This window comes from Malaclemys terrapin, chromosome 1 (assembly GCF_027887155.1).
Source record: "Malaclemys terrapin pileata isolate rMalTer1 chromosome 1, rMalTer1.hap1, whole genome shotgun sequence".
Lineage (NCBI taxonomy): Eukaryota > Metazoa > Chordata > Testudines > Emydidae > Malaclemys > Malaclemys terrapin.
Genome location: NC_071505.1, coordinates 154,052,626 through 154,077,838, shown reverse-complemented (window position 1 = coordinate 154,077,838; position 25,213 = coordinate 154,052,626). Strand labels below are relative to the sequence as shown.

Below are 25,213 nucleotides of genomic sequence, written 5' to 3'. Positions count from 1 at the left end.
CAAGCTTGATCCTGCAAACCCTACATCATGAGATTAAGTCTTTACTTATGCAATTTCAATGGGGCTACTCACATTATAGCAAAACCTAAAAACACATCATCCTTATCTTTGCCTTAGTATAGCACCCAGAGGCTAAACCAGGACCCAGTGTGTTAGGCGCAGTAAAGACCCTTATTAGGATATTAATAGACAGACAACTAAGACCAATGGAGACTTAACATTCATTAACACCTATCATACAAACACCATGACATTGTGGGTATGGCTACACTACTGCAGCTACAGGTGCAGCGTGCTGGGGCTGTACCACTGTAGTGCCATAGTGTTCACCCTTCCTTTGTCGCTGGAAGGGGTTTTCCATCAGTGTAGTTAATTCTCCTCTCCAAGAGGTCGATGGAAGAATTCTGCATCTACAGTGAGGCGTAGGCTGAGCTAACTACACTGCACAGGGTGTGCTATTTTTCAGAGCCCTGAGCAATGTAGCTAGGTCAGTTTAATTTTTGGGTGGAAACCAGGCCTCAGAGTTGAGCTCCAGCTGGCAGGGAAGGGGAGTTTGGGCATAGATAGGAGACCCCTGAAGGTGCTATATGGACACTTGGGTTGCACATGCGTTGGGTAGCTACTGCTAATATTAGCAGTACTATTGTGACAGGGTGCCAGGGCTGGGCCGCACTGAACCGGGGCATGAGTTCAGCCCAGCGTCCCACTCTCCTTGCACATGTGCTCAGGTAGGGTTACCATAATCCAGCAAGCAAAAAAGAGGACGGGAGGAGCCCCGCCCCTGCCCTGTCCTAGCCCCGCCCCTGCCCCTCCCACTCCCCCCCCCTCAGAACCCCCAACCCTCCCCCCGCTCCTTGTCCCCTGATTGCCCCCTCCTGGGACGCCTGCCCCTAACTGCCCCCCCAGGACTCCACCATCTACCTAAGCCTCCCTGCCTCTTGCCCCCTGACTGCCCCCTCCCGAGACCCTCCTCCCATCCTAACTGGCCCCCTAGGACTCTACCCCCTACCTGTACCCTGACTACCCCAACCCCTATCCACACCCCCACCCCCAGACAGACCCCGGGGACTCCCACGCCCCATCCAACCACTTTCCATCCCCTGACAGCCCCCCCCAAAACTCCCAACCCATCTAAACCCCTCTGCTCCCTGTCCCCTGACTGCTCCGATCCCTCTCCTCGCTCCTGCCCCCTGACAGCCCCCCCCAGAACTCCCAAACACCCCGCCCCCTGCTCCTTGTCCCCTGACTGCCCCCTCCTGGGACCCCTGCTCCTAACTGCCCTCCAGAACCCCACCCCCTACCTAAGCCTCCCTGTTCCTTGTCCCCTAAGATCCCCCCCAAATGCCCCCCAGGACCCTACCCCCTACCTGTACCCTGACTGCCCAAAACCTTATCCACACCCCCCCCCGTCTCTTGACTGCCTCCTCCAAAACCTCCCTGCCCCTTCTCCGACCCCCTGGCCCCCTTGTTGTTGGCCTTTCTTCGCCTAATGTCTCGGTGAACTTGCTCAGGAACTGCATTAGCCGTTCGTCGGACGCTGGGCAGCAGTGGGGGAGGAGCTCCAGACTGCCGGAGCCGATGATCTGCGATGCAGGGAGGGAGGGAGTGGCACCATCCGGCCAGCTGCACTGTTAGCCGCGCGTGCTCTGCATGGGGGTGGGGGGAGTCCGGACATTTACAAATTCCCCCGGACGCTATTTTTAGCTTAAAAAGCCGGACATGTCCGGGGGAATGCGGATGAATGGTAATCCTAGCTCAGGGGAAGGGCCGTGAGCCAGAAGTGGGGACAGAGGCCTGTGCAGAAGTGGGGCTGCACAACCAGGGTTATGGGGCTGGGTTGAAGCCCAGGCTGGGGAGATTCCTTATCTCTTATTACGATCCTGTATTCTGCTGTGTTATACACACCAGGCCAGACTAGTAAAGGGATCTAGGTGCCTCACGGTGCAGATTGGCATCTAGTGCGGTTTTCAAAAACCCCTTTAGGCACTTAGGTCCTTTGGAATTAGTGGGATTTTCCAATCTGCATCTTCATGCGCCTAAATACTTTAAAAATCTGACCCCTTATTCCTTGAGAAAAACCCCTGGTGGCTGCCTGTGTGGTACTTTCTGCTGAGCCAGCCCACCCGCTTACAGCTGCGTAAAGCCGGGGAGGCTGTGGTGATTAACGAGCAGGCAGACCTTCTGTCCCCCAGTGCTGTTTCCTATGAAGGTGATCCACTTCCGTTTGTCTTTGCTGTAAGTCATAAAGAACTCTTTGACATACAAGGACTTCATCAACTGCTTGGCTCCCTGCGTCTGTATCCCTGTGATCAGAACTTGCCTTTGCAGGTCCACCTGTAGAACAGCAAGATACACAAACTGTAAGAAAAGCTGAACCATGAACCCAATTTCATCCTCTGGCAGCTAGGGAGTGGGGCCCAGGCCTGCATTTAGACACTCAGAATGGCACTTCCATTGGCACTCAGAATGGCTCTACTCAAGCTGGATAACGGGGTGTCTAAGCTGGTGTAAGAATCCAAATGAGGAGTTGTGTCCTAACCTATTTTATTGATGTGTGTATTTACTTGTAGGCATTTTTGGGGTGCCCATCACCACAGTATCTGGGCACCTGACAAACATTAATGAATCCATCCTCGCAGTGTCTCTGGGCAAAGCAGGGGAGTGTTGCTATCTCCACTGTACAGACGGGGAGAGCGAGGCACAGAATGGGTAAGGCCTACATTTCCAAAGCAGCCTCTGGTTTTGAGCATCCAGCCGGAGATAACCAGGGCTTGTTTTTTGGGGATGTTGAGCCCCCACAACTCCAGCTGAAGCCACCAGAGGCCATGAGTGCTCAGTACCACTGAAAAATTAGAACCTGGTGTCTCAAGCTGGGCACAGAAGCACCCTCCAAAAAAACAACCAGGCAACGTTTGAAAGTTTTTGCACCAGGTCACACGGTGATTGTGTAGCAGAGCCAAGGTCTCCTGATTCCCGGGAGTGAGTGCCTTCACCAGAGGACCCTTCCTCCCCCCTTAGGCCTTCTGATGCAGACAGTGAAAAGGTCAGTGATGTTGTTTACTAGCGAAGCTGTGCAGGAAAAGAAAGATGGAGGGGGAGAGGGGGTTCTTCTGATCAGCTGAACAAAGAGCAATTATTTTAAAGGGAGTTTTCAGCCCCACTTCATCAAGCACAAACGGATTATTTCTCTCTCCAAGTTTTCTGCCCTTACAAAAGAAAAGCAATTCTTTTCATGGATTTCAGGGGGATTTGGAAGGCATCTGTAACCACAGACCCTGGTTTCTACTGAGCAAGTCACATGAGAGCCATTAACTCCTTCACAGCTGCTAGACTGTTTTTGTGTATTTTTAATAAATAAATGATGTTGACTATAATCACTTCAAAAGTGTTGGGGGGGGAAGAAAGAGGAGAGGAAAGGTGTTGGGCTGATAGCTCGGGGGAGAGTGAATCTTCTATTTATCCAGCCAACATGTGCAGTGACAGTGCAAGTTTCCCCCACGCTAGCCCACCAACAGGCCTCCTCCCTGAGCCGCAGGTGCCATCCCCAGGGCTCACAGGGGTGTTCGGTCTCCATGGCCCATCCAGTCCATGGTCTCTCTTCTGAGACTCCCAGCAAGGGGGCCAGTTAGCACCAGTTTTGGTGGGAGAAGGGATGGGTTTGGGATGTGGACTGAGAACATCAACTCATTATACACAGGTCTCTGCTGTGATTTTCTGGCTCCAGCAAAACCAGGCTGGATTCAGACAAGCGACATCGCAGAGAAAGCCAGCACATCTTGTTATCTATCTTGTGAGCTGTTAAGTTCCTCCTTAGCAGCAGTTTTAATTGAACATCCATAATAACCTGCAGCTGCTTATAGAAAGTTTCTCTTTGATCCAGTAAAATGAGCAAAGAGGCAATTTTTAGAGGAGATAGGCTTAGCACAGCTCTGGCTGAGCAAGGAGTCTGGGAGGCTCCGGTCTGCCACACCTGGTAAAGCAGCTGCCTAGGGATCACACATGTCCCATTTAGGAGCATGAGCTGCAGTGACATGCAGGACATACTGTCTGTCAAGCTACAGAGAGCAGATACAACAACAAACAGGCAATTTCTGCAAAATCTTCTAGTGCTACAGCCAGTTCTAAGGAAATACTCCGTGGGGGCCTGCTTTTCAAAACAGCTCAGCTACCACCACCGTTAGGCACCGAAATGAAGTGACTGGATATTCAGAAGTACTCCGCACCCAGAAGTCTCCACTCTTGAACATCTGGCCAAGTCTTTAGGGGCCTAACAGGTCGCTGAGCTTCTCCAAGAACCTGACCACTTGTTCTGGGGTATCTGGAAAGCCACCAGAAGCTGAACAGGAAGAGCTTAAAGTACAAAACAACTTGTAATGCATTAACCCCCCCCTCACCCCATGTAACAGTTTGTGTAGTGAAGTAGAAAGATGTCCAACCCATGACTAGCCTGGAGGATTAGCTGGTCACGCAGCAAGGGGTGAATACATATACACATTGAAAGACGGGGACAGCAAAAGGACAGGCTGTTTATCTACAGTATGATTATACCCTAGGCAGCGGCAGGGCAAACTTCCCAACAATTCCCCCCGACAACAGGCCACGACAGTGACACAATACTGGGGCAGGGCTCAGCATTCACTTGAAGAGGAGTGTGCAAATACTGAATCATCAGTACCACTTCCTGCGACCCCTGAGTTTTCCTTGGCAGCCTCTTTGGGAAGGTCTAGTTATAGTTTGACCTTGTTTAACACACAAGACCCCAAATAAACCCAGCATGTGTGTGGTGGTGTGGCTGCAGGCATCAGCTAACTAGTCCGGACGTCACAGTGAGCAAGTATGTATTATACCAACCATACCTGGATCCATGGAAATTCACTTTGCTCCATGTCAGTGCTCCAAGCATTATATTTTCCAGCGTTGTTTAATCTAGCTAATTTAGGTTCCCAATAGTCTAGGTGGAAAAAAGGAAGAAGGATATATGGTAAAAATCAAGGAAAACTAGAAAGCCACTGGCTTCTCAGCATGCATACTTCAGTTCTTTTTTGGTTTGTCCTAAAGAAAGAGACTCCAGTACAAATACCTGATAAGCTGTAAAGCTGACAAAAGCTTCAGAGACATTGGATGTTATCTTTGAAAACATGGTTATAGTCAGAAAAGTGGCTTTAAAAATAATATAATACCTAGCGCTTACCTAACACTTTTCATCAGCAGCTCTCAAAGCACTTTATAAAAGGGATCAGTATCATTATCCCCATTTTACAGATGAGGAAAACGGAGGCCCAGAACAGTGAAGTCATTTCCCCAACGTCACCCAGCAGACCAGTGGCAGAACTAAAAATAAAACCAGATCTCCTGAGCCCAAGTCCCGTGCTCTAACCACTGGGCAACACTGCCTCCCATGGCACCCTTTTACTGAACGTACTACTTCCTTTGGCTTTGTCAGCATTAGGGGCTGGACTCAAGTTACAACATGCAGCAGCCAGAGCTAGCGGTGGAGGCAGAGACAAACCACGTTCAACATCCACTGTAGAAAGCAACCCCTCGGGAAGGGCACTGTTAAAAATCAATTGTTTCTCTTGTCTGATAGGTAATTTTCAAATGTGTGTGACTTGATTACTTCTAAAGCAAATGCCTTCAGAGGCATCTGTCCCTCATAGAGAGCTAAATCCACAGGAAGTTTGAAGTCACCAAAATAAGCCATTTCTTTATTATCTCGGGGAGGAAATAGCATCTGAAAAGAGTATCCGTCCATGGGTATATGGAACGTTACCAAACTCCCCTCAAAAGCTCACCTTTGGGATGGGAATAAGTGAGAGAAAAAAAGACCCCAACATTGCTTGGAATATCATTTTGCAGCATTTTACTCCCTTATAATATTCATACACTGCACTTCTACCTCTCATTCCCCTTAAAAATAGCAATGCATCCTCAATGCCATTTTACAGCTGGAGAAACTGAGGCATTGGGGGGAGAAGTGACTTGTCCAAGGCCACTCATCAGGCCAGTGGCAGAGACAGGAATAGAACCCAGGTCTCCTGACAACCCTGTCCTTTACATTAGCCAGCACATAGAACAGGAGGAGCAGAAAAGCCTACCTCACTGTCAGAAGACTACAGTGATATTGGCCTGGTCTACACACTTACATTTTGTCAGCATAGTTCTGTTAATTGGGGGGGAGGGCAGAAGGGGGAAATCACATCTCCCAGCTGACAGTTATGCTGGCAACCTCCTCCCCCGCAATCTTCTGTAGGTATAGCTAATGCTGTTCAGGGAGGCAGTGTAGCTATCCCATCAGAACTCCTTCTGTCAGCATAGCTATGCCAGCCAAACTCTGCAGTGTACACATGGCCTTGGGCTGCTCAGTCCTGCTCCGACTCCGGGCCTGCAGAACCAAGAGCTTTCTGAAGTCTGACCGCCTGTTAATTACTGAAATGATGCCATAAGACAGTAGCATGCATGAAACACAGAGAGGCAGAGAAAATCTTCAATTGCACTGCCTGGTGCCAAGTCGTATTACTGAAGACCATGTCTGATCTTCTCAAATAATAAAATGTTCTTCTACCGTGTGTTTAAACTTACTTATGTGATGAGAAGCACTGATCTGTGAATCAAGTATAAGTCCATTCATTAGGCCCATTGGTAACTTGCACTCTAGAGAGAACACAAAAATGGTTGATGACTGATGAGCTGCATTCCATAACTTATCAGGAAAAAGGGTCTTTCAGAGTCATGTTTGAGGAGCTGGCTGGGCATTTCTGATGAGATCACCCTTCGTACCAACTCCCAATAGGGCACATTTGGGATTTCATCACTGTTTAAAAAAAAGAGAGAGAGAGAGAGAGAGAGAGAGAGCGAGCTCTGTATGCCCAGATGATCAAAATCATCTCTGCGTTCAGTTCCCTCAATTAAGAATTCATAGGTGGTTTTAGGGAATCAACGAATGTAAAGTTAGTGCTTTGAATGCTATACAACACTTCTTTTAAAATTCAATTTACTATAATCACTCCATGAGCTCCCCCTTTATAATATAGCTGTTTCCTCAATTCAGATTCTATTCCGCCATTACTGTCCCATGCCCTGAAAGGGAGAGAGAACTTTGTAACTAGACTCCTGTATATTAGAATGATCATGATTAGATTCAGTACCTTTTTCTACAACGATAAAGGAGGCCTGCATTCCAGCTTGCTGATATTCCCCCACTTCGGTGTCTAAAAGCCACATGCCAGCTTTTGGTGGGGTCATTTCAATAGTTCGAAATGAGCCTTTAAAATAGAGAGGAGAAAAATAAATCACAGCTAATCTATTGAAACGTTAGCAGGAGATTGGCTGACACAGAACAGTGAGGCTGGATAAACCAAGGCCTATCGATCCTGCCCATTTCTGGTGGCTTGACAAGATGAGAGTCTAATATTTTGCGCCTATTGGAAAGCGTAGCAGATACCAACATCATTCTCCTTTTAAGAAAGGGGTTCTAATTAGAGACATGCGGGAATCAAAAGTTCAGATCTGAATCCAAAATTCATCACTTTAAAATTTACCTTTTCACATAACCTTGGATGCATGCACATATTTTGTAGAATACTGCATACGCAGTATGGGCTGTGTGGTCATGTAGTGAATGACCTAACCTTTTACACGGATTCATGCTGTGGTAACAGTAACTCTGAAGGGCTGATGCTGGTCCCTGCTCCAGCCATGGCTCTGGCAGTGTGTAAGGGTTGTAAAGGAGCCACAACAGACCATGCACTAGAGGGGAATTCTCCACGAGTCACTGCCTTATGCTGCTCCCACCATCCTGACATGTTCTTAAAAACCTCCAGTGACGGGGATTCCACAACCTCCCTTGGAAGCCTATTTCAGAGCTCAACTACCCTTAGAGTTAGAAAGTTCTTCCTAATGTCTAACCTAAATCTCCCTTGCTGCAGATTAGGCCCATTACTTCTTGTAGCCCCTTCAATGGAGAACAATTGGTCACCGTCCTCTTCATAACAGCTCTTAACATACTGGAAGACTGTTAGCAGGTCACCCGCTCAGGTTTCTCGTCTCAAGACTAAACATGTCAAATAAACTGGACCATTCTTCATAGATCAGGTTTGCTAATCCTTTTATCATTTTTGTTGGTCTCCTTGGGACTGTCTCCTTTTTGTCCACATCTTTCCTAAAGTGTGTGCCCAGCACAGGTGCCGGCTTCTAATTTTCCCTGGGGGTGCTCAACCTCCACTCAGCCCCAGGTCCCACCTCCACCCCCACCCTGCCTCTTCCCACCCCCACCTCTTTCCAACCCCTCCCCCGCGCTCGCCCCTTTCCCACTCCTCCCCTCCCAGCGCCTCCTGCACGCCACGGAATAGCTGTTCAGCAGTGTGCAGGAGGCACTGGGAGGGAGGGGTAGGAGTTTATCAACAGGGGCCAGCTGGGAGTGGAGCTTAGCTGCCGGTGAGTGCTAAGCACCTGCTAATTTTTCTCCGTGCCCTGGAGCACCCACAGAGTCTGCATCTATGGTGCCCAGAGTTGGACACAGTACTCCAGCTGAGGTCTCATCGGTGCTGAGTAGAGAAGGACAATTACTTCCCATGTCTTACATACAACACTCCTGTCAATAGACCCCAGAATGATTTTAAGCCTTTTTCACAACTGCATTACATAGTTGACTCGTTTTAAATTTGTGATCTACTATAACCCAGAAGATCCTTTTCAGCAGTACTACCACCTAGCCAGTTATTCCCCATTTTGTAGCTGTGCATTTGATTTTTCCTTCCTAAGTGAAGTACTTTGCACTTGTCCTTATTGAATTTCATCTTATTGATTTCAAACAAATTCTCCAATTTGTTAAGGTTGTTTTGAATTCTAATCCTATCCTGCACCCTCCCACCTTGGTACCACCTGCACATTTTACAAGCACTCCATTATCCATGTCATTAATGAAAATATTGACTAGTTCTGGACCCAGGACTGACCCCACTGGAAAAGCCCTCCCAGTTTCAGTGAACCATTGATAACTAGTCTTTGAGTACCGTCTTTCAACCTGTTGTTCCCCCTCCTTATAGTAATTTCCCTAGTTTGGTTTGGGAATGTCTTGTGGGACTGTATGAAAAGCATTTTGATGGCAACAAACTATTGTGATTATTCTTATTCATGGGCTCTTTCTTTTCAGTATGAATACTAAGCTCTCTAGCCAAAAGTCTCCAAGCACTTTACAAAGGGAAATCAGCATTATTGTCCTCATTTTGCAAATGGGGGAAACTGAGGGACAGAGCAGGGAAGGGACTTGCCCATGTTCACACAGCAGGTCAGTGGCATAGCTGGGAACAGACCCCAGACAACACGGCCTACCAGCTCCATCTCCCCTATACAAACCTGCTGTGCCTGATCAGGACATCAGTCCATGCACTCCATATCCCATCTCCAACCTTGCCCAGTAACTTACATTTCAGAGGAGGGCGGCCTCCTCTCCAGTCCTATCTCCCCAACTCAATGAGGTAGATGATGCTGGGGTTGGGGAAGTCCTTTCCGAACTTACAGGAAATGAACAGCTAGTACCTTGCAACACAAGACTTGATCATCACTATTTTAATGGGCCCAAACCAATTTCTGCTTCTGCTGATCTAATGACACTGAATTTTAGTAGAGTCACCCCAACATTACCAAGTCTAGGGTTTAGCCTCATAATTAGGAGTATAAATGGGAAAACACTGAGCTGATATGTACCTGGAAGGAGAGGGTAGACACCAAGCTGATGCCCAGGGACTTCTGTGAAGGTCTGACCATGAAAGTGAACCACGTGAATATCTTTTGACCCGCCCATATTCAACAAGTGCCATCGGACCAGTTCATCTTTATACATCCTCAGTCCTTGCAAGTGATATATGATCCCATTAATGGCTGAAAAGAAAAATATTACAAGGGATAAAAGAAACTACAAACACTCCAGCTGAGCGGCAATAAAGATGTCAACTAGAATTGGAGCAGAGGATACAGATTGGATCTAGATCCAAAATGTCCCCAAAGCCTATAGAGTTTCAGATCTGGTGTCCTGGTCCATGCCAATCTCTAGTGTCAACATATAATAATGACCTTCTCAGTTAATAAATTAAGTGTCATTGCAAGTGTAATTGATGGTCATTCAAATAAGCAAGAATGCTTTCTACCTTCCTGGTAGAAACAAAATAAACAAAAACCCCAGAAACTCTTGAACAGTCAAAAGTAGATAGTGTTGAAATTTATCTGTTTGAACAAGTCGAACATGAGGCCAGCTTGATTCATAAAGCCTATATGAGGGGGCCTAAATTAAGTTGATTCCTTTTAAAGGGTCATTATCAAATGGGTGTTGCAGCTCTGAAAATTTCAAGGGAAAATCCACCAGGGTTCTTGCTGGCAGTGGAAAAAAAAAGTCTCAAAAACATGAATCAAGTGTTACGCAATACCCAAATGTCTGCCTGAGATTGCAAACAGCCTAAAGCAATAGCTCTGAGAGGTGTGACCTATCCACTTCATTTGAATAGTGCATTAATTCTGAAATGTAAAGGTGACGATTTAAATGTCAACTTTGTTAAATATTTTACTACTGATCATTTTAGTGGAAACATCCAGTGAATATGCTTATTCCAATCCCAAACTGCCTCTCATCTCCTCAGTTGGGGGATTAATATTAAAACAAACTAACAGAGGTTCCTGTGTTGATGGCGATATTCATTATCATATTAAATTCAGAAAAACTCCATTTTTTAAATTTAAATGGAAGTGCCACAGAATTCACAGCCTGCTGCACCTGAATGCCAGAGAATTCAGAGACCAGGCCACGGGATTTAAGCACTGCTTGCTGTAGAGTACAGGGGGCTTGAATATAATGAGACAGACTCTATTAATGTCAAAAGATCTGACTTATGCCTGACTTTAAGGATCACATTTTAAAAACGTGGCTTCCATTTTTGCGTACGATCACTTATTCACATAAATAGTAGTACTAACCGGCCAAGTTTCCAAAAGAGGTCTCCCATTTAGGCACCTAAATGAAGTGATCAGATTTTCAAAAGTGTGCATCACCCAACAGCTCTCATTGTTGTGAATGGGTGGAGCTGCTGAGTTCTGAGCTCTTTGGAATAATTGGCCACTTCTTTTGGTACCTAGGTGGGAACTGGACTCTTCTGAAAAGCCAGATTCTGTTGTGGGTGCCAAGCACATCTGAAAATCCACCCCCTATGCACAAACTCCCATCTGTGCCAATTAGAGCTGGCTGAAACCAGGATGTTCTGTTTCATGGGGAATTTCACAATTTTTATGAAACACAAAAAATGTATTTTTGTGGGAAATTAACTAAAACTGATGCAATTTTGCAAAATATTTTGGTGTAATCAGATCAGCATTTTCAATTCAATTGAAAACTGTTTCAGTTGAAATTTCCCTACCAGCTCTCTTGCCAACAAACAAACAAACAAAAACCAACAGATGGAGCCTGTGCTAGGCCTGGCTGAAAATTCTCTTGAAACTCCTTTTTGATAGAAAATTGATTTTTTTAAATGAAGTTCTCACAGAAAAGGTTCTGTTTTCCATGGAAAACTTCAACTTGTGTTGAAAAACGGAAGAACCAGGGAGATTATGATTTTCAACCCAAAACTTCCTGTCCAAAACCTGAAAAATTCATTTTTTTTTGGCAAAAAGTCAAAATTTTCTGTGGAAAATTTTAACAAAAAACATTTTTTCTGTTTTTGTCAACATTTTCCAAACAGCTCTAGTCTATATGCATATTCTATTTTTATATGCACAAGGAACAGTGCATATTAAAAAAATAAAAAAAATAAAAAAAGGTTCATGCAAATGATGTGTGCGCACAAAGTTACAAGTGCACCAAGAGAAGCTGGGTTGAGGTCTTTTTAACGCCTTCCTCTTCCCTCCCAACATGGATAACCGACAAAGGAAAACAGTAGTACCATGGAATTTATAGTATTTTTGCACTTCTGAGGTCTTCTCAGTGTAAGTCCTTTTGGAATGCTTATTGAAGTACCAGCTTTTCTCTTCATCAAAGACCATAAAAAGCAGGACAAACTCTCGGGTATCTACTGGCCTGTTACTTGTACTGAGGGTTCCCTTTTGACAAATCAAGATTGGACCAATCAAGCCTGAGTGAATATCTTTCTCCTGGAAGGCAATAAATACAAATTAGAAGTAAAAATTAGGGTTTCCCAAAATCCGTCATTAATAACAATTTGCATATTCACAGGGGCTTTCATTTGAGGATTTTCCCTTACAAATGTTAACATTGGTGCACAGGAATTGCCAGACTGGATCAGACGCGAGGCCCGTCCAGTTCAGCATCCTGTCTCCAGCAATGGCCAGTGCCAGACTTTTTTTCATGTTTTTTAAATAACCCTAAACGTATGCTGCCAGTCTGCGATCCCTGTCTAGTTCTGCAATATCCTTTTTGAGATGGGTGGCCAGTTCCACACATACAGTATCCAGAGGAGGCTGTACCACTGATTATATAATGGCATTATAATCGTTCCTGTATTGTTCCCCCTCCTATTCTGTATGCATCATAACATTTTGTTTGCTTTTTCACCTGCAGCTGCACATTGAGCAGAGCTTTTCATTGATCTGTCTGCAGTGATGCTCAGGTACCGTTCCTGAGTTGATATGGTTAATTTAGAACCACATAAAGTGCAAGTAGTTAATGCATACAGGACAGAAAATGTTAATTTTGTATACATCAATACTGAATTTAATCTACCATCATGTTGCCCACTCAACTAGCTTGGTTAGGACCCTTTGAAGTTCCTCACAGTCTTCTCTGGACTTGGCGAACCTAAATTAATTGTGTCATCAATGGATATTGCTATCTCACTAATCACCTCCCCCTCTTTCCAGGTCATTAGAAAAATGTATTGAACACCACTGGAGCTAATACACAACCTTGTGACCCCTTGCTGTTAGCCTTTTGCCATCATGAAAACTGACCTTTTAATCCTACTGTTTGTTAACTCTTTTAACCCGTATTTGATCCATGACTATACTCAGCCTTGCAGTCTACGACTACTTACTTTCTTCAGTAGCCTCCTGTGCATGACCTTGTCAAGGGCCTTTTGAAAGTGTAAATAAAATATGCCATTTGATTCTGCTTTAGCCGCTATTTTACTGACACATTCAAAGGATTCTAACAGATTAGTGACACAACTTTCCTTTTCCGAAACCATGCTAGCTAGACCCTATCATACCATGATCTTCCAGATCTTTTATTTATTCTAGTTGAATGATTATTTCAACCAATTTACCAGGTAGAGAAGTAAGACTTAATTAATAAAGGTTGGGTAAAGGTCCCATTTTACAGATGAGGAACCCAGATCCAAGATGTATTTGCACATCACATTGCAAACACGGGGGCTGGACGAATCGCTCAGCTATGCTATATTCCTAACTAAGGGCCTGATCCAAAGTCTACTAACTCAACAGAAACACTTTGGATCAGGCCCTAAATTTGGGATAGAGGGTCTGATTCCCCATTGCCTTGTGTAGTTACTGAACTCTATGCAAAGTGGCTATGAAATGCTACCAAATCAGAGTTCTCCACCCACTCATGCCAGTGGCAGCAATTTATATTCACTTTGCAGAGGCATAAATGATTAGATGAGGAACAAGAGAGTCACGAATCAGGCCCCAAAGAATAGGAAGCAATGCAAAGTGCTGTGAAACCAGTATTTCAGCAACAAGACATAGTAGCTGTTATCCAACAGACTCCAGCACCCTTCTGCTTAGATTTCCTTACCGGGTTTACACCGGAGTAATAGGCCCAGGACCTACAGGCTGCCCCAGGTTGTATAGGTCCAGACCGCTTGGTTGCAAACCATACATAGGTATAGGTGTCATTTGGCTGAACTGCATCATCCTTTTTGAACCAGTCTGGAGACTCATCTTCATAACTGCTTCCCTCAGAGGATTTCTCATAGAAAAGCCCATGGGAATGGAGGGAATATGGTCTGGATGCCAGATTTTTAAAATGAACCTAGAAAATAAATACAGGCAGATTTGGGCCTAAACCAAAACCCCAGGCATAAAACACCCATGAACTGTGTAAAGTACAAATTCAGGATTCAGATTTGTCCACTGATTATGGGCTAGATTGTGCCTGGTTGGAGGTGGGGAGTGTAACTCCTGACACAGCTTTCTGGGGTGCAGCGGACTCCACTGTTCACAGCTAGTAGTATGTGGGGAGCAGGGTAATGGCTCCGCCTACTCCCTGCCCCCTTTTCAGCACTGTTCCCAAGAGGGAGCAAGTTGGTAGCAGCCCCTGCATTCCTCTGAGAACCCAGATTCCAGGCAGGTCTACCAGGGGTTGCACAAGGGGGATAGGGAGCCTTTATTCTTTCCTACATGTGAGCACCCCAGCCTATCAGTGAGGCATCTATGGTGATCACTGTTGTCGGGGTTTCTGTTGAAAAGGGATACCCATACAGATATTTTGTGGCTTTGACCAGCACTGTAATGAGCTGAGGACATTGGGTGGAACTGTGAGCCATTTGTGTAGGTTGTGTTTGCTTGGTATGTATACCATGCTTAGCCAACTTTGTAGACTTTGCATATGTAGTCTTGCATATTGTACCATGAACGTCGTGGCTGCCATGTGTCCTAGTAATTGTAGGACAGTGCAAGCCCGAACTTGAGGACTAACTTGTACCTCTGAGATGAGGTTCATGAGGTTTGTAAATCTGGTAAGGGGTAATAATGCCTTGGCTTCTATGGCGTCTAGGTATGCCCCAATAAAGTCTAGTTGTTGGACTGGGTTTATGGTTGATTTCCATTCATTTATTTCTAGACCCAGCTTCCGGAATAGTGTGATAGTGGATTGGACTGCGTCCATTGTGTCTCGTAGAGTTGGGCCTTTGATAAGGCAATCATCCAGGTAGGGGAAAATAATTTCCCCCTGTTCGTGCAGATGAGCTGCTACCCCCACTAGAGTTTTGGAGAAGACTTTTGGTGCTGTGGATAGGCCGAATAGTAGTACTCCATATTGGAAGTGTTCTCGTCTACCGTGAATCGTAGACATTTCCTGTGAGCAGAATGAATGGTGATATGGAAATAAGCATCTTGGACGTCGAGGGCTGAAAACTAGTCCCCTTGTTGCAGCACTGGGAGTATCGTACCCAATGTAACCATCTTGAATTTTTGGGATTGACAAACTTGTTGAACTTCTGTCGATCCAGGATGGGTCTCCATCCCCTGCTCTTTTTCTGGCTCAGGAAGTAATGGGAGTAGAATCCCCTCCCTCTGAATTGTAGTGGTACTTGTTCCATGGCACCTAGTTGTAGAAGATAATTGACTTCTTGTCGTAGTAGGTGCTCGTGAGACGGGTCCCTGACAGGATAGGGGGTTGGGTAGGTGGGCTGGAGATAAAGGGTATAGTGTATCCTGACTTGATAACTTCCAACACCCATTGGTCTGATGTTATGGTGGCCCAGATGTGGTAAAAGGGCTGGAGTCAATGGCCAAAAATTGGGGATGGGTCAGGCATGAGCGCTGTTTCGTGAGGGAGGTCGTTCAGACCCTTGACCAACTTTTCAAAATTGTGATTTTAGAGGTGCTGCCTGAGAAGTTGGCGCCTGAGATTGAAGTGGTCGCTGGCATTGTGATTGTTGACACTGGTGTAGTTGCCTGTTTGAGGAGTCTCTAGGTCTCTGAGATGGTTGGTATCTCCTTCTCTTTGCGGGGGTGTGTGTGTGTAAATCCCCAAAGTGCGGAGCATGGCCCGAGAGTCCTTCAGCGAATGAAGGACGTTGTCCGTCTTCTGAGAGAAGAGTTGTTCCTGGTCGAAAGGTAAGTCCTCTACTTTTGTCTGGAGTTCTTTTGGTATCCCCGAGGCCGGAAGCCATGAGGCTCGGCGCAGTACTGAGGCTGTGGCCGTTGTTCTGGATGCCGTGTCTGCTGTGTCCAATGCTGCCTGAAGGGCTGTTTTGGATCTGAGCTGGCCCTCAGTGACCATGTCCCGGAATTGTGTGTTTTTCCTCTGGTAGCTCAGAGGTGAACTGGGCAAGTTTCCTATAGTTGTCATAGTCTTATTTGGCCAGTACTGCAGAATAATTGGCCACCCAAAACTGAAGGGCACCAGAGGAATATACCTTGCATCCGAACAAGTCGAGTCTTTTGTGTTCTTTGTCATGGGGTGCAACCTTGAATTGTGGCTGTCTGTTACAGTGACTTACTGCCTTGAGAACTAGGGTGTTGGGAGGCGAGTGCGCAAATAGAAAGTCTGCCCCCTTGGATGGTACGTAATATTGTCTATCCACTCTTTTGCAGATGAGTGGAACAGAGGCAGGTGTCTGCCAGCCTGTCTCCGCAGGATCCAAGAGGGCCTCGTTGATGGGAAGGGCAATCTGGGAGGTAGATGCGGGTTGCAGTATTTGTACCAACTTGTGCTTGTTTATCTTTATGTCCTCTAGCGTGATGTCTTGGCTTTGTGCGACTCTCTCAAACAGCTCTTGAAACTGTTTAAAGTCATCTGCTGAGATTGGTGGTGGGGGCATAATCACCTCATCTGCGGAGAAAGATGAATTATGCACAGGAGATGTATCATGGTCTGTGCCCGGTTCTGTGTCCTGTCCCCCTCCCTGTGTCTCCAAGGGTTGTGGTGTGGGAGATGCTGGGTTAGAGTGCAGTTCACCTCTATGGGCTTTGGACAGTCTAGAACGCTGACCCCTATATGCGTTCCAGGGTTCCCAATGCGCCCATTGCATTGGGAAAGCCTTAGGAGGGTACATCCATGGAGGTCCGCACCATGGTTGGTTCATCTGGTGTTTAGGACCCATGTGGCTCCACATTGGTTCGTGGGCCTTAAGTGAGGAGTATGTGGAGATAGGGGGTATTGTCCCCTATATCTCCTCCTCCTCATCACTGGAGAACCATGCCATGTCTTGTGGGCTGTGATCTCCTCTGGAGCCTGTGGGGGAGCCCTCGGCACTGAATGAGTGAATGTGGTGCCAATGAGATTTCTAAGTCTCTCTGGTGCTGCAGAGACAGTGCAGGTGCCCATTTCTGAGTAGTCAGTGCCCGGGGTGCTCTCTTTTTAGTTGATGGAGTCGGTGCCGACCGGTGTTGTTATTTGGCCAGTGTCCTCGGTGCCTACTTGGTAGTGTCTACCGGTGCCAACTGATTTGTTGGTGCCGAGGGTGGAGGTGTGGTGCCCGAGACACTCAGTGCCAAGTCCCGTACCGGTGAGCTCAGTGCCATGGATGAGGCACGTTTTTGTCGGTGCCTCGACTCCGTTTCTCTTGCTCAGACCTCGGCGGTGTCAGAGGTGCCTGGAGTGTTATAGATGCTCACCCAAGAGTAAGATGGCATCAGGGGCAGCGTCCGGCAGGAGACTGTCTGTTTTCGCAGACCTCTCTGCAGAGACGTTTGAGTCCGCTTTTTCGTTTTTTCAGAGGGTAGGTCTCCTTTTCCATCTTGAGGAGTGCCCAGAGAGGCTGTTTGCTTGTCCTCCTCAGGCTGGAGGGACTTCTTCATCAGGATCATTTTAAGCCAGAGATCCCTGTCCCGCTCGGCTCTGGCTTTCAGGTTGCTGCAGTGGGAATATTTCTGGGGAATATGCCCCTCACCCAGGCAGTGTACGCATGAAAAGTGTCCATCTGAAACGGGCATGGCATCACGGCAGGAGCTGCATTGTTTGAAGCCTGGAGACCTCGGCATTTTAACTAGTAACCGTCCCTTAAGGGTGTGGGGAGCTGTTGTCTAACGAACTAACAAGAAATTTGTTTTTGTTTTACTAACACTAACTCTAACTCTCTCTCTCTCTCTCTCTCTAACAGCTTATCTAAATATTTATCTAAAAGCTATTTCTTAACATTTTTTAGGGAGAAGTACTAACACTGCCCCTTCGCTCCCTTTTCAGCAGAAGACAGTTGAGAAGGAACCGGAGGGCTCAGGTCGTGCGCATGCTACACACACAGCACCATTAGCGTCACAAGACGCCTACTGCGCACCCACGACCCATTGCTACCATACATCTGCGATAGACAGCGCTGGGACGCACTGCTGCTTAAAGTGGAGTATCCACAGGGACATTACTTGAAGAACTATCCCAGTGGTTCTTAAACTTTTGTACTGGTGATCCCTTTCACACAGCAAGCGTATGAGTGCGACCCCCCCCTTATAAAGTAAAAACACATTTTTTATATGTAACGCTATTATAAATGCTGGGGGCAAAGCGGGGTTTGGGGTGGAGGCTGACAGCTCATGACCCCCCACATAATAACCTCACAACCCCCTGAGGGGGTCATGACCCCCAGTTTGAGAACCCCTGAAGTATCCTGTTTCATTCAGTCCATCCCACGAGGGGTCACCTTCCTTATAGTAAATATTCTAATATACTACCCAGTTTTAAGTCCCAAGCAATGGAGACTGCTTCTCGTGGGGAAGACTGTTCCACCGCCTTAAAGAGCTCATTCACTTGAGTGGCTACAACTTGAGCTAAAGCTCCATAGCTGGCTGTGAGTGTGGGGGGGACTGTGACAACTCCTGTCCTCTGAGAATTGGCTCAGAGGGGGGACCTGTAACACATACTGACCAGCGAGTTACATTTACACGAGAACTGCTCAACGTTTTACATCACAGTATTTTTAAGACAAAAAATGACTTTTCAGACAAATGAAAACATTTTCATTTTTGTCTAAAGTTTCAGGTTTTTCACTGAAAAACCTTTTTCAGTAAAGAATTCATGTTTCAGTTGAGTTTTGGGGAAAATTTTCAGTTTTCAAAGAGCAAACTTTTGTAGAACTAAAAATCTCCCCCCCTACCACCACCACTTTTTGGTTTTGTGTTAAAACACTAAGCTTTTTTGGGTGGGAAGTTGAGAAAAAAATTAATTTTACAAGATGTCCCACCAAAAATGACTGATATTTTTCAACCAGTTCTAGCTCAGCCTCTTCAGATCCTCGTAAGAAACCTTCATGCACCAAACACTGAAGCCTTGACTTACTTGGATGACATCATCCACCTCAGCCCTGATAACAGGACCCAGGATACCCAGATGTTCGTCATACTCCCCTTCAGGCTCCCGAGTTGTAAAGGTACTATCCACATAGCTTCGGAAAATCACTTTTTTGTATATGGTGTTGCCCCCATCATGGCTGGTTCTGTCATTCCTCATTGTGCTGAGGGGAACATAATGGAATTAGAAAAATTATGGAATTAGGACATAATGGAACATAAACATCATGGAATTAGAAAAACGGACATCTTATGATGAAAATTAAAGACCTACACATAAAACCCCCTCAAGATGTAGTCTGAGAAACAGTTACATTTACTGTTGGAATGCTTTGGAGGAAAAAGAATCAACACAAATGTCAGTGATTCACACTGAAAATGTATGATCCAGGGTATTAAAGTGATACAAAATGATATCACTACATTCCGTTTTCTGAAAATCCATCTGGGCTATTTATACTTCTTACACCATCATCCATAAGAAACTGAATCAGCACTTAAGAGTTTTGGTGAGGCAATAAGAATCCAGCTCCCTCTCCCATAGATGTATCAGCACTGGAGAGCTAATGGGAATAAAGGATGTAATTAGTTATCAGCTATAAATCAGAGCCGCATGAGGAAGTGATGCTGACAGCTCAGTGAGAAGGTGTCCCTTTGCATATTTGCCATCTGATCACAACCACATTTAAAGATGCAACTGAACTGTGGAGAAATAGGAGTTTAGTCCCCCATAGTCACCTAAGGTACATCTACACAGCCCACAACAGACTCGGGCTTGCACTACCCAACTAAAAATACAGTAACTCCTCACTTAAAGTCATCCCGGTTAACGTTGTTTCGATGTTAAGTTGCTGATCAATTAGGGAACGTGCTCGTTTAAAGTTGTGAAATGCTCCCTTCTAACCTCCGTTTGGCAGCCACCTGTTTTGTCCACTGCTTGCAGGAAGAGCAGCCTGTTGGAGCTAGCTGGTGGGGGCTTGGAACCAGGATGGACCAGCAGCCCTCCCTATCAGCTCCCCCCTCCCCTAAGTTCCCTGTACAGCAGCTGCCTGCAGTTCAGCTGTGTCCCTCCCCCCACTGCCATGTGCTGCTCCAGCCCTCTGCCTTGGAGCTGCTCCCAGAGACTCCTGCTTGCTGTACGGGGGAGGGGGGAAGAGGAGGGCTAATGTCAGGGTGTCTCCCCCTCCCCCCTGCTCCTGCACCCCGCTTACCCCATCTTCCATAGAGTGTGTGGGGGGACACACTACAGAGATCTCAGCAAGCTGATTTAATTAACAAGGCAGGGTACTTAAGCCTGGGTTTAGCTACTTAAAGGGGAAATGTGCATTTTTTCTCACACACAGGGTGTGTCTCTCTGTCTGCCCTCCCTCCTTTCCTGCTGCCTCATAGAGTATGAAAGTTAACCCTTGAGGGCTCTGTCAATTGCTAGTTCATTTAGCAGTGAGGCATTTCCTGGGAAATATCCCACCCTCTGACTCCTCCACCTCAACCAAGCTTCTCAATCATCATCGCTGTGTACCAATATTAAATTGTTTGTTTAAAACTTAGAGAGAGAGAGAGAGAGAGAGAGAGAGTGTGTGTAGTGAAAAAAATTTCCCTGGAACCTAACCCCCCCATTTACATTAATTCTTATGGGGAAATTCGATTCGTTTAACATCATTTCACTTAAAGTTGCATTTTTCAGGAAAATAACTACAAGGTTAAGTGAGGAGTGACTGTAGCTGTGTAGATGTGGCTTGGGCTTTGAAGCCTAGGGAGGGGGGTGGGAGTCAGAGACCAAGTGCCAGCCTGTGCTTCAGTTTCAACACACTGTCTACACAGCTATTTTTATAATGTTAGCACAAGGCCAAGTATGTTGAGCTGCACTTGGAAGGCTTGCTGCCGCAGACTGTGTAGATGTACCCTTAGTGGAAAGATCACTATTCCTCTAGTGGCTAGAGCAGGGGCGGGCAAACTTTTTGGCCTGAGGGTTGCATCGGGTTTCGTAAATTGTATGTAGGGCCAGTTAGGGGAGGAGGTCATGGCCCGGCCTCCACCTCCTATCTGCCCCCCCCCCCCCCCCCCGGACTCCTGCCTCATCCAACCCCCCCGCTCCTTGTTCTCTGACTGCCCCCGGATACCTGCCGCCCCATCCAACCCCTCCTCTCATTCCTGACATGCCCTCCCCCTCCCCCCGGGACCCTTGCCCCATCCAACCACCCTTTCTCCCTGTCCCCTGACTGCCCCCGGAACCCCTGCCCCTGACTGCCCCTTGCCACCCCATCCAACCCCCCTCCTTCCTGACTGCCCCCGAGGACCCCTGCCCCCATTCAACCCCCATTCCCCCCCAACCACCATCCACCCCCACCCCCTGACCACCACCCCCACTCCTTGCCCCCTTACCGCACTGCCTTGAGCAACGGTCGCTGGCGGTGCTACAGTCGAGCCACGCCACCACCGCGCAGCACAGAGCACCGGGTCAGGCCGGGCTCTGCAACTGCGCTGCCCCCGGAGCTCACAGCCCTGCTGCCCAGAGCATTGCGCCGGCGGCAGCGGAGCAAGCTTGCGAGCTGAGGCTGTGGGGGAGGGGGGACAGCAGGAGAGCGTCCGGGGCTAGCCTCCCGTAGTTTGCCCACCCCTGGACTAGAGCAAAGGCCCTGGGATCATCGCTTCCTCATGTGGCTCTAAATTTTAGCAGATAACTAATTACAACCTTTATTCCCATTAGCTCTCCAGTACCGATACACCTGTGGGAGAGGGAGCTGGATTCTTATTGCCTCACCAAAACTCTAAGTGCTGATTCAGTTTCTTATGGATGTAGGTTCTATTCTCAACTCTTCCAAAGACTCAGGGACAGATCCTCAGCTGGGGGAAGCACCACTGACTTCAGTTGTGCTATGGTCATTTATATCAGCAGCCGAGTATCTGCCCCACACAGGGTAAATCATTTCAATATTTGAGCTTCAGGATTTTTACATATGGAGAACTCAGAGCCCTCTGGGCAATCTTGCAAATACAAATAATGAAGGTGGAGCTGAAGCAGGGTTCTACATGGGGAAAGTTGGGAAGGGGGAAATAGACAAGTTTGTCAAGTAGCCTGGAAATACAATTTGAAAAATACACAATTCGGAGACTGAATTTGCTGTAGTGAAATTTCTGCTCCTGTTCTAAAATCACCAGACAGTGAAAATTCAGGCTGTGCAAATATTTTTGTGGGTAGCAATTTTAGAAAGAAAAAAAAAAGGCAGATTTTGCACAGAAATATGCAACCACTGGTAATTTTGCATGGTTTGATTTAAGTGTTGATGTTCATCACAATGAAATTTCAAATTTCTAACAGGTTGAATTTCTCTCTCAGAAAAACGGGATTACAAATGCTTGTTGGGAAATAAAGCCACTTTTTCCAAATCAAAACAAAATGTGAACATCTCAAATTTGGGGTTCATGCACGATGGTCCAATCAGTTCTTGATCTCTGCTAAGACTAGCAACAAGGGGGTTAATTAAAATCATCTATGGTGGTGGTGATTTGCATGATGTGGATATTTATCTGCTGGGAACTGGACAGAGTCAAACTCCTCATTTTGTATTGGAGATTGAATAAAACTTCAGAGGTGGGAACTATAAGGCTGGAATTTTCAGTGGGGCCTAAGGGTGTTAGGCACCAGCTCCACTGAAACTCCCTTAGGTCACTTTGAAAAATCTCCACCTAAGTCCCTACCTACCCAAGCTGGATTCAAACTGGCAACCTATAGGCTCTCTCTTGACTGAGCCCCAAACCATCCCATCCACACGTACCAAGCTGAGGTATTGATGTGGGCCTCATTACTGTAGTATCTGAGCACCTCCCAATCTTCAATGCATTTTATCCCCACAAAAGCACCTGTGAGGTAGGAAAGGGCTTTATCTCCATTTTACAGAAGGGGAACTGAGGCACAGAGAGACTAAGTGACTTGCCCAAGGTCACACAGGAAGTCCCCGGCAGAGCTGGGCATTAAACCCAGGTCTCCTGAATTTCAGGCTAGTGCCCTAAAGCACTGGTCTGTCCTTCCTTCCTCTTCACCTACTGCATTACAGACTGTTAAACTGAACAGCACTTGTGTGATTAAGAAATCCCATAACCCTTCAACAACAGTAGCTTTGCTGTGGGACAGCTATCTGAATCAGTGGCCTGGTATTTAGCAACAGGGTGTGAGGCAAGAGAGGAAGAATTTGGCCCAACCTTTTCTTTAATCCTGCATAGTCCCAGAAGACCTCTTCGGCTGTGATGTAGTATCTCCTCATGTTCCCTCTGCTACGTAGATAATGCACAGCAATGTCATCAGGGTTACGGACATTATTAATGTTGAATCTGGGGTCTGTTGTGTATGGATCATTGAAGTCTGCGTATTCATATGAATATAGGTTATCTGCAATTTCCTCACTATCAGAGCCTCCTGGTACATACTCCTTGTAGTCCCCATTCCCACTGGGAAGCCCTATGATGACTGGCTTAAATTGTCTTGGGGTCAGCGTGTAGTTAGTCCTGCTTGGCAAAACCAGGAGGTTGGGCTCGCTGGGCAATGCTGTATTGTTGGTCTCACAAAGGGACACTGTGTGGTTGGCCTCACTGGACAATAATGTGCAGTTTTGCTCTCCAGGTATCTTTGGGGGTCTCACACCTCTGGGTGTCAATGAGAGACTACTATACTTTTGATTATCTTTTTTCCTCCTTCGGGTCTTGATGCGAGTCACAGATGTACTCAAGGTACCATTCACATTTCTCTCTTTCAGAGTTGGATGCTTACTGCTTACTTTCCAATGACCCTCTGTAAACTGTGAGTAGCCTTTGAATTTTCCTTGCTTCTTATTCAGGGATACACTCTCTCTTGTAGGCATTGTAGCATTTCTGGAATGATTCTGTAATGTATCAGTAGCCTGAGCTGAATTTGTCTCCATCCCATAACTCTCCTTCCCAGAGGCCAAATTCCTTTCCTCATTCATAATTTTAGATGAAGACTTCATACCCGTCGGCGACAGCTTTCCCAGCATGTCCTTTGTCTCCACTGGACTGCGAGTAGGAATTAAGATATCCGATGCATAATCTAGAGTAAAATTTCTTTCTTGTTTATCTTTGGGTAGTTCTAAGTCCGGGAGATTGAACATGTTTAATTCATTGTTTTCTGCCCTGTGTCCCACAGCAAAAGTCAAGTTATCTGCATGTTTGGGAAATTCAGCATTTTCTTTCTTGGCTTCCTCCTCTTCTTCCTCCTCCACGCCCTGGTCTTCAACATATTCATTTGTAAGTTGGTCAGTCCCTAATATATCTGAACTGGAGATATTCTCTGCATGGTGAGCAGAAAGAGATGCTCTGTCTGAACTGGTGTTGCCTAGAGAGGAAAAACTTTTATTTTGCTGTATACGATCGAAGAGGGCTCGCATCTTTTTAACGGCGTAAAACTTAGTCTCCATCAGGTCTCGCCTTTCCCTATTTCTACTGAAATTGTATTCTCCTCCTGAATTTTCCTCTTGCGGCTCCTCTGAAGAGAGTGTTGCAAAGGACTTCATGCTGTCCCCTCTGTCAGGTAACAGTTCTGCTGCATCTTTTGTTTGGGCTTCTTCCCTGGTCCTCAGTAGTTCACCTGCAAGTGTTTTCTCATAATTTCCTGACATCTGACTCTGATTTGCTTCATAGTCACTTTGGTTTCCAGCTTCAGATGCCAAGTCAGGACTCACTGTTGTGGTGACTGGCAGTGAATGTTCTTCTGCTGCCACTATGTAATCTTTATGGAGGGACCCAGCCTTGGTTGGGAGAGGAGCAGTGCTTTGTGTTTCCCAGAGCACAGCAGTGTCCAAGGTATCACTGTTCTCCATGAATGGCGGATCTGAGCCAGCAGCCACATCAGCACTTTTAGTGCTGGTGCCAAAGTTCTCATCTATGGCCAGAGCAGTAAGATTCTGCATTTCTTCCTGGACCATTGATTTATTCCTAAATGTCCGAAGTCCCAAACTTGAGGCCAGAAAATCTTGGTAATCAAAATCATCAGAAGACTGTTTTTTTTCTGATGTTTCTCCTTTTTCTCCTCCAGTTTGGGGTGAGGTGACAGGCACATTTTTAAAAGTCTTCTCAGAGGAGAAATGTATGATTTTGTACGAGTCATCCTCATCAGAATAATAATCTACATCTTTTTCACATTTGGCATCTTTAAACCTCAGCCTCATGCCATGGCTCATCTCAGGGGAACCCCAGGATGCAAAAAGCCACGTACCTGCAATTGGGGAAAAAAGAA

At 46.3% G+C, this 25,213-nt stretch overlaps 1 protein-coding gene across 1 annotated transcript in view; it reads right to left on the bottom strand.

The window, feature by feature from the left end:
• The window catches only part of LOC128845518 (coagulation factor V-like), a 64,154-nt gene that overhangs the window by 6,952 nt on the left and 31,989 nt on the right, over positions 1–25,213 (bottom strand). The window contains exons 13-21 of the mRNA XM_054044300.1: positions 23,167–25,192; positions 18,956–19,130; positions 13,754–13,990; positions 11,925–12,132; positions 9,706–9,879; positions 7,146–7,262; positions 6,580–6,651; positions 4,857–4,951; positions 2,179–2,334 (exon numbers count right to left, since the gene is read on the bottom strand). Of these exons, the coding sequence (XP_053900275.1) occupies positions 2,179–2,334; positions 4,857–4,951; positions 6,580–6,651; positions 7,146–7,262; positions 9,706–9,879; positions 11,925–12,132; positions 13,754–13,990; positions 18,956–19,130; positions 23,167–25,192 (3,260 nt within the window). The remainder of the gene's footprint in view (positions 1–2,178; positions 2,335–4,856; positions 4,952–6,579; positions 6,652–7,145; positions 7,263–9,705; positions 9,880–11,924; positions 12,133–13,753; positions 13,991–18,955; positions 19,131–23,166; positions 25,193–25,213) is intronic.